General features: G+C 54.9%; 1 protein-coding gene across 1 annotated transcript in view; it reads right to left on the bottom strand.

Annotated features, from left to right (window-relative positions):
* KIAA1324L (KIAA1324 like) overlaps positions 1–12,663 on the bottom strand; it is a 106,471-nt gene that overhangs the window by 1,904 nt on the left and 91,904 nt on the right. The window contains exons 18-21 of the mRNA XM_029615372.1: positions 11,436–11,537; positions 5,645–5,771; positions 4,917–5,095; positions 366–531 (exon numbers count right to left, since the gene is read on the bottom strand). Coding sequence (XP_029471232.1) covers positions 366–531; positions 4,917–5,095; positions 5,645–5,771; positions 11,436–11,537 — 574 coding nt within the window. The remainder of the gene's footprint in view (positions 1–365; positions 532–4,916; positions 5,096–5,644; positions 5,772–11,435; positions 11,538–12,663) is intronic.

Raw genomic sequence — 12,663 nt, forward strand, 5'->3', positions numbered from 1 at the left:
CAGAGTCTGTATAACAGCTGGTGTTCATTACCGGAGCGCTGCCATACTCTGACCACTCAGTCAAGTCTGGGGCTAATGACATTCACATGCTTTTTGCAGCTTTTTAATCAGGAAAACTTAATCTACAGAATGCTATCGCTATGCATCTTCACAACTGTTCAGACTGTAGGATAGAAGCGTTATGCATGTAAGAAACCAAGGGAGAAAAGCGGAAGTAACTCAGCCACTGAATCTGGGGAGCTTCCTGCAGCCTCCCTCCCCCGTGACCACGAGCTGGTTAGGAGCACTGTCAACCCAAGTCCCGGCCATCACAAGAAAGCCACCGACTTAGGCAGGAAAGCTCTAGTGGGCATCGTAAGCTTCACCTTTGTTGCCAATGACTTCAGTTTTTCTAGCAATGACCGTTTATTGGCAAATACGACCTCCTCCTCGTTATCTTCTCCCTCCATGATTGCGCAGCTGTCTGCCGCAGGAAGCTCACACTCCTTGGAGTTCGCCGTCATCACCAGCTTGGAGTATTTGTATTCCAGCCTGCGAATGAGAACAGAAGGGTGCCTTTACTCTTCTTTTCACCTGTCGTTCATGCCCAAGCTTTCTGAGGCTCTTTCTCCACCGACTCATGGGCAGTACAGAGACATAACCTCTCATTAAAATCATCCATTGTACCTGAAGACTGGAGGGTGGCCAATGTAACCCCAATATTTAAAAAAAGGCTCCAGGGGTGATCCGGGTAATTATAGACCAGTGAGCCTGACTTCAGAGCTGGGAAAAATAATGGAAACCATTATCAAGATCAAAATCGTAGCGCATATAGAAAGACATGGTTTAATGGAACAAAGTCAGCATGGATTTACCCAGGGCAAGTCTTGCCTAACAAATCTGCTTCACTTTTTTGAAGGGGTTAATAAACATGTGGATAAAGGTGAACCGTAGATATAGTATACTTGGATTTTCAGAAGGCGTTTGACAAAGTTCCTCATGAGAGGCTTCTAAGAAAACTAAAAAGTCATGGGATAGGAGGCGATGTCCTTTCGTGGATTACAAACTGGTTAAAAGACAGGAAACAGAGTAGGATTAAATGGTCAATTTTATCAGTGGAAAAGGGTATACAGTGGAGTGCCTCAGGGATCTGTACTTGGACCGGTGCTTTTCAATATATTTATAAATGATCTGGAAAGGAATACGACGAGTGAGGTTATCAAATTTGCGGATGATACAAAATTATTCAGAGTAGTTAAATCACAAGCAGATTGTGATAAATTACAGGAGGACCTTGCAAGACTGGAAGATTGGGCATCCAAATGGCAGATGAAATTTAATGTGGATAAGTGCAAGGTGATGCATATAGGGAAAAATAACCCTTGCTGTAGTTACAAGATGTTAGGTTCTATATTAGGAGCTACCACCCAGGAAAAAGATCTAGGTGTCATAGTGGATAACACATTGAAATCATCGGCTCAGTGTGCTGCGGCAGTCAAAAAAGCAAACAGAATGTTGGGAATTATTAGGAAGGGAATGGTGAATAAAACGGAAAATGTCATAATGCCTCTGTATCGCTCCATGGTGAGACCGCACCTTGAATACTGTGTACAATTCTGGTTGCCGCATCTCAAAAAAGATATAATTGTGATGGAGAAGGTACAGAGAAGGGCAACCAAAATGATAAAGGGGATGGAACAACTCCCCTATGAGGAAAGACTAAAGAGGTTAGGACTTTTCAGCTTGGAGAAGAGACGACTGAGGGGGGATATGATAGAGGTGTTTAAAATCATGAGAGGTCTAGAACGGGTAGATGTGAATCGGTTATTTACTCTTTCGGATAGTAGAAAGACTAGGGGGCACTCCATGAAGTTAGCATGGGGCACATTTAAAACTAATCGGAGAAAGTTCTTTTTTACTTAGCGCACAATTAAACTCTGGAATTTGTTGCCAGAGGATGTGGTTAGTGCAGTTAGTATAGCTGTGTTTAAAAAAGGATTGGATAAGTTCTTGGAGGAGAAGTCCATTACCTGCTATTAGGTTCACTTAGAGAATAGCCACTGCCATTAGTAATGGTTACATGGAATAGACTTAGTTTTTGGGTAATTGCCAGGTTCTTGTGGCCTGGATTGGAAACAGGATGCTGGGCTTGATGGACCCTTGGTCTGACCCAGTATGGCAATTTCTTATGTTCTTATAAGAGACAGAACTAATTTCAGGATTTGATTTAAAGCTTCAGTATGCACAGGCACAGGGAGGGGCTCCCCCCCACCACCAGAAATCATCGGAGGCAGCAGGGCCCGACCCATAGTTTCCCCATCCATCTCCCCTTAGCTCGGGTCCCTCTGATGACTTTCTTCTCATCACTGAAGACTTCAGTGCGGGGCCCGTGCAGCAGAGCGCGAGCTCACGGACTCTGCGGCGGCCGCACTCCCTGGTACCAGGAAGCCCGTGCTCAGGCCGGCAGGGTCCACCAGTGTGTGCTCCGACTCACGGGCCCCTCCCTGACCTTCTCGGTACGGCCTGCAGCTGGATAAAGTTAGAAAGTCAGCAGCGGGCCTAACGCTCCGGCGCTGGCAGAGATTTGGCGCCAGAAGCCGACGTCCTCATTGCCCATTGCCTAAATCCGGGCCTGGGCAGGCCAGAGGATGCAGTCAAAGCCTCAGAAAGGTGGGATGTGATGGGGGAGGGCGGATTCAGCCGAAAAAAGAGCCCCCACCCCGATGGAGAGAGCGAGGAGAAAACCAGAAAGCCCAGGAGAAGCGGAGCGGAGGGAGCGGCCTGAGGGCGAGGAGGGGGCTGCACGACTGCATGGGATCTTTTCAGAAACGCCGCTCTCTCCACGTCCCTCGCTTACTCCCGTTTGTGTTATATACCCCTCCCCCCCCCCCCTCACAACAGCAGAGGGCAGAATCTTCTCAAACCTTGCTCATTTGAATTAAGTCACGGTACAGGACCTTGGGAATTTATCTGCAAGCCCCCTACTGCCGAGATATTCACCTGGAAACGCTCAGGCACCCGTGCATGGTCTGCGCATCTGAGAAACGTCTCCAGCCCTGTAAGAGTCCCCCCCCCCGACACGTGCACACGCAAACACCCGCGGCACAAGCCGCTTCCTCTTCAGAAAGCAGCTAATTACATGGGAATGAGTTCTGGGCGTTTGCACCTCACTGCAGGTAAGGAAGTGGCTGAGAGGAGAATGGCGTCTCCCCCCTACACGGAGACCCTCACCCCCAATGCTTTAAAGGCGCTGGAGAGGCTCGGACACTCCTCACGAGGCCGGGCACCTGACCTAGCGGCCTAAAGAGAGGCCCACGTTGATTTTTTTTTACAAGACATGGCTTGTGAGGAAGTGAAAGACACCAAAAGCCCTGGGAGGGGACAGGGTTCACCCCGGAGGAGAGATCTCGGGAGAGAGGAGCGCAACCGTGGGACCCGGAGCAGGGGCAGGACGAGGATTACAGGCCTGTTAGTCTGACTCTGCTGGTGGATTATTCTGAGGGGAAGGTCAGAGGTTGCAGGACCCGAGGCAGCCTGGGTTTACCCTGTCAGAGAATTGCAGCAAATGCAAATAGAAGAGCAATGCAAAATCCATACAAGTTCATGGTTACAGAAGAAAAAATGACTCTGCCAGTAACCGCTGTACATGTCGGGTGGATTGAAGGACACCTGGAGAGATTTTCAAGACTGTGCGGGAAGGTGCAAAGCCCCCTGGGTGTTTTCCCCCCAATGTTGAAAGGTTAAGTGGCTTAGCCCTGGCCAGGAAATGCCTGCGCTACAATGCGGGCAACAGGAAACTCTGCGCATCTTCTACCCGCACACAGGGCAGGCAATCTTCAAAAGCGAAAGTGCTGTCTGCAAACTGCCCACGGGTCTGCACAGCACACTGGGGGTGCGGGGAGAGGGCACCGGCAAAGAATCGGGAGCAAATATCCCATTTCCCGCGAGTGGAAACGACTCACGGACGCTGCAGCACTGCAGTACCTTTGGAGCAATTAGTATTTTTAGGCTAAGTCCACGGTACCAGCAGGCTGCAGAACGAGGATGAAGAGGAGGCTACAGATTAGGGGGTCAGCTGGGTCCGTCGGGCAGGCATTCCCCAATGCTTATTTTTATGGAGCCACAGGATGCATTCAGAAATCCCTGCCCCAAAGAGCTTATATTCCAAGTGGGATGCCTGAGGCAACAGGGGATAAGGTGACATGTCCGATAGTGGGAGATTGAACTCTGGCCCTCCGCCCGCTGGTCTCAGTCCTCCCCCCGGGTAGAATTAAGAGTGACAAACCATAAGGGCGGTTTCCTGTCCGCTGAGTACAGAAACGGAAGATGTCTTGGTGCAATAATTATTACGGATGAACGTTTGTTCTGACCCATAATATGAATGCTGACCCAGAAAGCAAACGATGCATTTGCAAACCATCGTGATCTTGTATTGGAACGAGGGTCTATAAAACACGTAAATACAAATAAATAAATAAGTAGATAACAGTACGTTTTCCATTATGTAAATAAAGCTATGTAAATTCCCCAGAGAGCAGCCGGGTCAGATGGGAGGGTACAGAAAGGCCCGGGCCAGCGTTAGTGCTGCCCGTGAAAGACATAAGGGATCTTGCATGCAGGGGGCTGAGGGAGAAAGGAGGAAGGGTTAGGAGAGATACCCCAGGGCTGACAGCTGGGGTGTATCCTAAATGCAGACAGGAGAGGCTGACCAGACTGGATGGGCATTTGGACTTTTTCTGCCGTTCCATCCTGTGTTAGGGTGCGTACAGGGAGCCTGGGGTAGTGGGGCAGCAGGGAGGGCACATGGGAAGAGACCAGGTTTGGTTTGGCCCTGAACGCTGCCGGGTTTTCACCAGTTCAAACTTTGCTGGTGACCCGATCCTTTCGGTTTCAGTTCGTTTCGGGGAGGTAAATCCCGCCCCGACGTGCACACTCACTTCTGGTTCTTCTTCCAGAAGTAGCAGGTTAGCGCTACGAGGAGAACCGCCGTGAAGGCTCCGACACCAGCGCCAGCCTTCAGCCAGAAGTCGATGGTCTCGCAGGTCACGACCCTCTTCTCTGGCAGGGCAGCCCCATTGACGCACTGCTTGGGCTCCTTCCACACATAGTGAGTTTCCTGATAAAGGAAGGCAGGAACGAGTTCAGGTGGTGAAGCTTAGAAAACGTTTCTTGGCAGCTGCCGGGCTACGGCCACACAGAGCATGCACTGCACGACCCCTCGTGCTCCCGGGGCCCTCTCAGACTGCACACAGCACAGCCAGCGAGGCGAAGCATTTCCGGGTACGTACAGGGAAAAAGCGAATGGGTAAGCTATCCGGACGCGCTTACTCTCATAGTCAGTGGAGCGCGGCAGGCTACGCCTTCCACCGGATAAAGTCCCGGTCATCAGGATAAAGTGATGCAGATAACGTCAGCACTGCTCTCTGGCACGGTTACATAAATCCCCCACGTTGGAACGCCTCGGATTTATCAAGCCACGTTTTATCCCCCTTAAAAACTAAGCCCGACAAATCAGAGGCAGAGCGGTGGGCTCTGTGAATCTCGCACCGTCTCCAGCTGGACCTCCAATCGGTGCAGCCCGGAGCCTTCTCGGTTCCTTGTACGCGGCAGCGGGGGGGGAGGTAAAGCTTTCCTCCCGAGTCAGCGGCCCGGCCCGGCTCCCTACCTGCAGGCCCTTCTTGCAGGCCCCTTCGATCTCATGGTAGTCGCGCTCCGTGCACAGGGGACAGGCCTCGGCGCTCTCCCAGAGGAAGAGAAAGGTGCAGCCGTCACAGGTGCCCGCCGGACAGGAGCTGCAATGAGACAGGAGGCGCCCTTAGCTACAGATTATTTACCCTGAATCCTGGGCAGCTTCTTACACGGGGACTGTACATTTATTCACTCCTGCAGGCCGCCCAAGAGCAGGGGGAAGAATGAATAAGAATCTTAAAATGTAAACCGGGTGCAGCACAGGGAGAGGCAGAGGAGCACAGGCAGCTCGCAGAGTCCAACTTATAAGAACTTTAAAGAGTTAAACGGCCGTTTCACTCCTCCCCCCCCCCCCCTCCCTTTTCTTGCTTCCCGGCACAAGGACTTAACTTCCTAAGCAGCAGAGGTCGGGGAGCTCCGGCCTGCCCTCGGCCCTGGACACTTAGAATCGCTCCATGCGGTCAGAGGCGACCGGGCAGCTCATCAGAAAGCACTTTTCAGAGTCCAGAAACGCTATTCCCTGGCCGATTTCTCTGACCTTAGCCTATCCCTCCCTGACCTCCCATCCTGCACACCCTCCCCACCTCACTCTCCATCCTGCACACCCTCCCCACCTCACTCTCCAATCCTGCACACCCTCCCCACCTCACTCTCCATCCTGCACACCCTCCCCACCTCACTCTCCCATCCTGCACACCCGCCCCGCCTCACTCTCCATCCTGCACACCCTCCCCACCTCACTCTCCCATCCTGCACACCCTCCCCACCTCACTCTCCATCCTGCACACCCTCCCCACCTCACTCTCCATCCTGCACACCCTCCCCGCCTCACTCTCCCATCCTGCACACCCTCCCCACCTCACTCTCCATCCTGCACACCCTCCCCGCCTCACTCTCCCATCCTGCACACCCTCCCCACCTCACTCTCCATCCTGCACACCCAATCCGCCTCACTCTCCCATCCTGCACACCCTCCCCACCTCACTCTCCATCCTGCACACCCGCCCCACCTCACTCTCCCATCCTGCACACCCTCCCCACCTCACTCTCCATCCTGCACACCCTCCCCACCTCACTCTCCATCCTGCACACCCGCCCCCACCTCACTCTCCCATCCTGCACACCCTCCCCACCTCACTCTCCATCCTGCACACCCTCCCCACCTCACTCTCCATCCTGCACACCCAATCCGCCTCACTCTCCCATCCTGCACACCCTCCCCACCTCACTCTCCATCCTGCACACCCGCCCCACCTCACTCTCCCATCCTGCACACCCTCCCCACCTCACTCTCCATCCTGCACACCCTCCCCACCTCACTCTCCATCCTGCACACCCTCCCCACCTCACTCTCCATCCTGCACACCCTCCCCACCTCACTCTCCTGTCCTGCAAACCCGCCCCGCTCTCCATCCTGCATAACCTGTCCTGCTCTCACCGCTTTCCAAATCCACCCCAACCTCCCCCCCGCTCTCTTATCCCACCCCTCTCTCTCAAGCTGCACACCCAATCCGCCTCACTCTCCATCCTGCACACCCTCCCCGCCTCACTCTCCCATCCTGCACACCCAGCCCACCTCACTCTCCACCCTGCACACCCAGCTCTCCTCACTCTCCATCCTGCACACCCAATCCACCTCACTCTCCCATCCTGCACACCCTCCCCACCTCACTCTCCCATCCTGCACACCCTCCCCACCTCACTCTCCCATCCTGCACACCCTCCCCACCTCACTCTCCATCCTGCACACCCTCCCCACCTCACTCTCCCATCCTGCACACCCTCCCCGCCTCACTCTCCCATCCTACACACCCTCCCCACCTCACTCTCCCATCCTGCACACCCTCCCCACCTCACTCTCCCATCCTGCACAACCTCCCCACCTCACTCTCCATCCTGCACATCCGCCCCGCCCTCACTCTCCATCCTGCACACCCTCCCCGCCTCACTCTCCATCCTGCACACCCTCCCCACCTCACTCTCCCATCCTGCACACCCTCCCCACCTCACTCTCCCATCCTGCACACCCTCCCCACCTCACACTCCATCCTGCACATCCGCCCCGCCTCACTCTCCATCCTGCACACCCTCACCTCACTCTCCATCCTGCACACCCTCCCCGCCTCACTCTCCATCCTGTACACCCTCCCCACCTCACACTCCATCCTGCACATCCGCCCCGCCTCACTCTCCATCCTGCACACCCTCCCCGCCTCACTCTCCCATCCTGTACACCCTCCCCGCCTCACACTCCATCCTGCACATCCGCCCCGCCTCACTCTCCATCCTGCACACCCTCCCCGCCTCACTCTCCCATCCTGCACACCCTCCCCGCCTCACTCTCCATCCTGCACACCCTCTCCACCTCACTCTCCCATCCTGCACACCCTCCCCACCTCACTCTCCCATCCTGCACATCCGCCCCGCCTCACTCTCCATCCTGCACACCCTCCCCACCTCACTCTCCCATCCTGCACACCCGCCCCGCCTCACTCTCCATCCTGCACACCCTCCCCGCCTCACTCTCCCATCCTGCACACCCTCCCCACCTCACTCTCCATCCTGCACACCCTCCCCGCCTCACTCTCCCATCCTGCACACCCTCCCCGCCTCACTCTCCCATCCTACACACCCTCCCCATCTCACTCTCCATCCTGCACACCCTCCCCACCTCACTCTCCATCCTGCACACCCTCCCCACCTCACTCTCCCATCCTGCACACCCTCCCCACCTCACTCTCCATCCTGCACACCCTCCCCGCCTCACTCTCCCATCCTGCACACCTGCCCCGCCTCACTCTCCCATCCTGCACACCTGCCCCGCCTCACTCTCCCATCCTGCACACCCTGCCCCGCCTCACTCTCCATCCTGCACATCCGCCCCGCCTCACTCTCCATCCTGCACACCCTCCCCACCTCACTCTCCATCCTGCACACCCTCCCCACCTCACTCTCCATCCTGCACACCCACCCCGCCTCACTCTCCATCCTGCACACCCACCCCGCCTCACTCTCAATCCTGCACACCCAGCCCCTCCTCACTCTCCATCCTGCACACCCAGCCCTCCTCACTCTCCATCCTGCACACCCTCCCCACCTCACTCTCCATCCTGCACAACCAGCCCTCCTCACTCTCCATCCTACACACGCACACCCACCCCGCCTCGCTCTCCATCCTGCACACCCGCCCCACTCTCTATCCTGCACACCTGCCCCGCCTCACTCTCCATCCTGCACACCCGCCCCGCCTCACTCTCCCATCCTGCACACCCAGCCATCCTCACTCTCCATCCTGCACACCCGCCCCGCCTCACTCTCCATCCCGCACACCCACCCCGCCTCACTCTCCATCCCACACACCCAATCCACCTCACTATCCATCCCACACACCCAATCCACCTCACTCTCCCATCCTGCACAACCAATCCACCTCACTCTCCATCCTGCACACCCTCCCCGCCTCACTCTCCCATCCTGCACACTCGCCCAGCCTCACTCTCCATCCTGCACACCCGCCCCGCCTCACTCTCCATCCTGCACACCGAATCCACCTCACTCTCCCATCCTGCACACCCAATCCACCTCACTCTCCCATCCTGCACACCCAATCCACCTCACTCTCCCATCCTGCACACCCGCCCCGCCTCACTCTCCCATCCTGCACACCCTCTCCGCCTCACTCTCCCATCCTGCACACCCTCTCCGCCTCACTCTCCATCCTGCACACCCGCCCCGCCGCATTCTCCATCCTGCACACCTACCCCGCCGCACTCTCCATCCTGCACACCCTCCCCGCCTCACTCTCCATCCTGCACACCCAATCCGCCTCACTCTCCATCCTGCACACCCTCCCCGCCTCACTCTCCATCCTGCACACCCTCCCCGCCTCACTCTCCATCCTGCACACCCAGCCCACCTCACTCTCCACCCTGCACACCCAGCTCTCCTCACTCTCCATCCTGCACACCCAATCCGCCTCACTCTCCATCCTGCACACCCAATCCGCCTCACTCTCCATCCTGCACAGCCAGCCCACCTCACTCTCCTGTCCTGCAAACCCGCCCGCTCTCCATCCTGCATAACCTGTCCTGCTCTCACCGCTTTCCAAATCCACCCCAACCTCCCCCCGCTCTCTTATCCCACCCCTCTCTCTCAAGCTGCACACCCAATCCGCCTCACTCTCCATCCTGCACACCCTCCCCGCCTCACTCTCCATCCTGCACACCCTCCCCGCCTCACTCTCCATCCTGCACACCCAGCCCACCTCACTCTCCACCCTGCACACCCAGCTCTCCTCACTCTCCATCCTGCACACCCAATCCACCTCACTCTCCCATCCTGCACACCCAATCCACCTCACTCTCCCATCCTGCACACCCAATCCACCTCACTCTCCCATCCTGCACAGCCGCCCCGCCTCACTCTCCCATCCTGCACACCCTCTCCGCCTCACTCTCCATCCTGCACACCCGCCCCGCCGCACTCTCCATCCTGCACACCCACCCCGCCGCACTCTCCATCCTGCACACCCTCCCCGCCTCACTCTCCATCCTGCACACCCAATCCGCCTCACTCTCCATCCTGCACACCCTCCCCGCCTCACTCTCCATCCTGCACACCCTCCCCGCCTCACTCTCCATCCTGCACACCCTCCCCGCCTCACTCTCCATCCTGCACACCCAGCCCACCTCACTCTCCACCCTGCACACCCAGCTCTCCTCACTCTCCATCCTGCACACCCAATCCGCCTCACTCTCCATCCTGCACACCCAGCCCACCTCACTCTCCTGTCCTGCAAACCCGCCCCGCTCTCCATCCTGCATAACCTGTCCTGCTCTCACCGCTTTCCAAATCCACCCCAACCTCCCCCCGCTCTCTTATCCCACCCCTCTCTCTCAAGCTGCACACCCACCCCACCTCTCTCTCCATCCTGCACAACCTGTCCTGTCCTCGCTGTTCTCCCAATCCACCCCTTCATTGTTCTTTTACCATACCCTGTCCTTCCCAGCTCTCCCAAATTCCCCCACCCGGCTTCCTACTCTTCCATCCAACACAACCCACACTGCTCTCCCACCTCACCCAGCCCACAGTGCTCTCCCAACTCGATCCACCTTCCCCCCCTGTTCTCCCCAGCTCTCCCATGCCACCTTGATCTCCACAACTGTCCTGCTGCAGAGTCGCACTGACTCTCTACATCCTGCCTCAGCACTGCCCTCCCTCCTTACTCTGAGGCAGTGGATATACTGGTACTGCTTCAGTAGAACTTTAACCACTTTTTGTTCTTTTCTGGATCTGGACCTGTCTTTATAAAGCGTTACGGGGTGGTAATAATTTTTATTTATAGTCTGCGTGGATTACATTCAGTACTCAGAGGGCTAACGGTATAAGGGCCTGATTTACTAAGCTTTTCCTCCCATTCTGTTTCTGTGGGGCAAATGCTTAATAAACGAGGCCCTAACTTTGTACCTGGGGCAATGGAGGGTGCATCCCTCTGAACTCTGCATACGCATGAAATAACCCACGGGTGCGGCTCGCACGCTGCCGGCTCGGACTCAGGGGAGATGGGAGGACTCTCAGCGCGGCCCCCACATACAGAACCCATCCAGGCTCCTCTGCAGGAGAAAGCCCGCGCCGTAACCTTGGGTGAGGATGGGGCGTATTGGTTGATATTTATCTGAAAGCGCAGAGTTGCAGACCCCGCCCCCCCCCCCCCCCGCCCCTGAACTTCTGGCGTGCGTTAGCAGTGCAGGAATGCGGCTCTCACATACCGGGGTGCAGAGATCTCGCCTCGACCGGGTTTGGCAGGATTACACCTAACGATGATCACGGACGCGCGGCCCTTGTCACAGGAGGAGGTTGTAGTGGAAGACCTGCAGCAGAGAAAGAGACGTGCGTACAAACATATCCTGGCATCAGAGAATTGTACAACTGCTAAACCTGCCCTCTGCCACTCCGCTCTCCTCCCACACAGCGTGCGCAACCTGCAACAATGTCCAAGAGCGTGCACCTGTATTATTATCATCTATAAGCACACAGCAATGTCTGTGTACCAGCATTATAAAAGTGCGTGCACCTGTATTATTATCATCTATAAGCACACAGCAATGTCTGTGTACCAGCATTATTAAAGTGCGTGCACCTGTATTATTATTATCTATAAGCACATAGCAATGTCTGCGTACCAGCATTATTAAAGTGCGTGCACCTGTATTATTATCATCTATAAGCACACAGCAATGTCTGTGTACCAGCATTATTAAAGTGCGTGCACCTGTATTATTATCATCTATAAGCACACAGCAATGTCTGTGTACCAGCATTATAAAAGTGCGTGCACCTGTATTATTATCATCTATAAGCACACAGCAATGTCTGTGTACCAGCATTATTAAAGTGCGTGCACCTGTATTATTATTATCTATAAGCACATAGCAATGTCTGCGTACCAGCATTATTAAAGTGCGGGCACCTGTATTATTATCATCTATAAGCACACAGCAATGTCTGTGTACCAGCATTATTAAAGTGCGTGCACCTGTATTATTATCATCTATAAGCACACAGCAATGTCTGTGTACCAGCATTATAAAAGTGCGTGCACCTGTATTATTATCATCTATAAGCACACAGCAATGTCTGTGTACCAGCATTATTAAAGTGCGTGCACCTGTATTATTATCATCTATAAGCACACAGCAATGTCTGTGTACCAGCATTATTAAAGTGCGTGCACCTGTATTATTATCATCTATAAGCACATAGCAATGTCTGTGTACCAGCATTATTAAAGTGCGTGCACCTGTATTATTATCATCTATAAGCACATAGCAATGTCTGCATACCAGCATTATTAAAGTGCGTGCACCTGAATTATTATCATCTATAAGCACATAGCAATGTCTGTGTACCAGCATTATTTCTCCTACGCTCCATCTGTAAGGCCCCGACTGCAGGGACTTTACTGCTATTCCAGCTTATTTAAGTTGTTGAATCTGC

Source organism: Rhinatrema bivittatum, chromosome 9 (assembly GCF_901001135.1).
Source record: "Rhinatrema bivittatum chromosome 9, aRhiBiv1.1, whole genome shotgun sequence".
Classification (NCBI taxonomy): Eukaryota; Metazoa; Chordata; class Amphibia; order Gymnophiona; family Rhinatrematidae; genus Rhinatrema; species Rhinatrema bivittatum.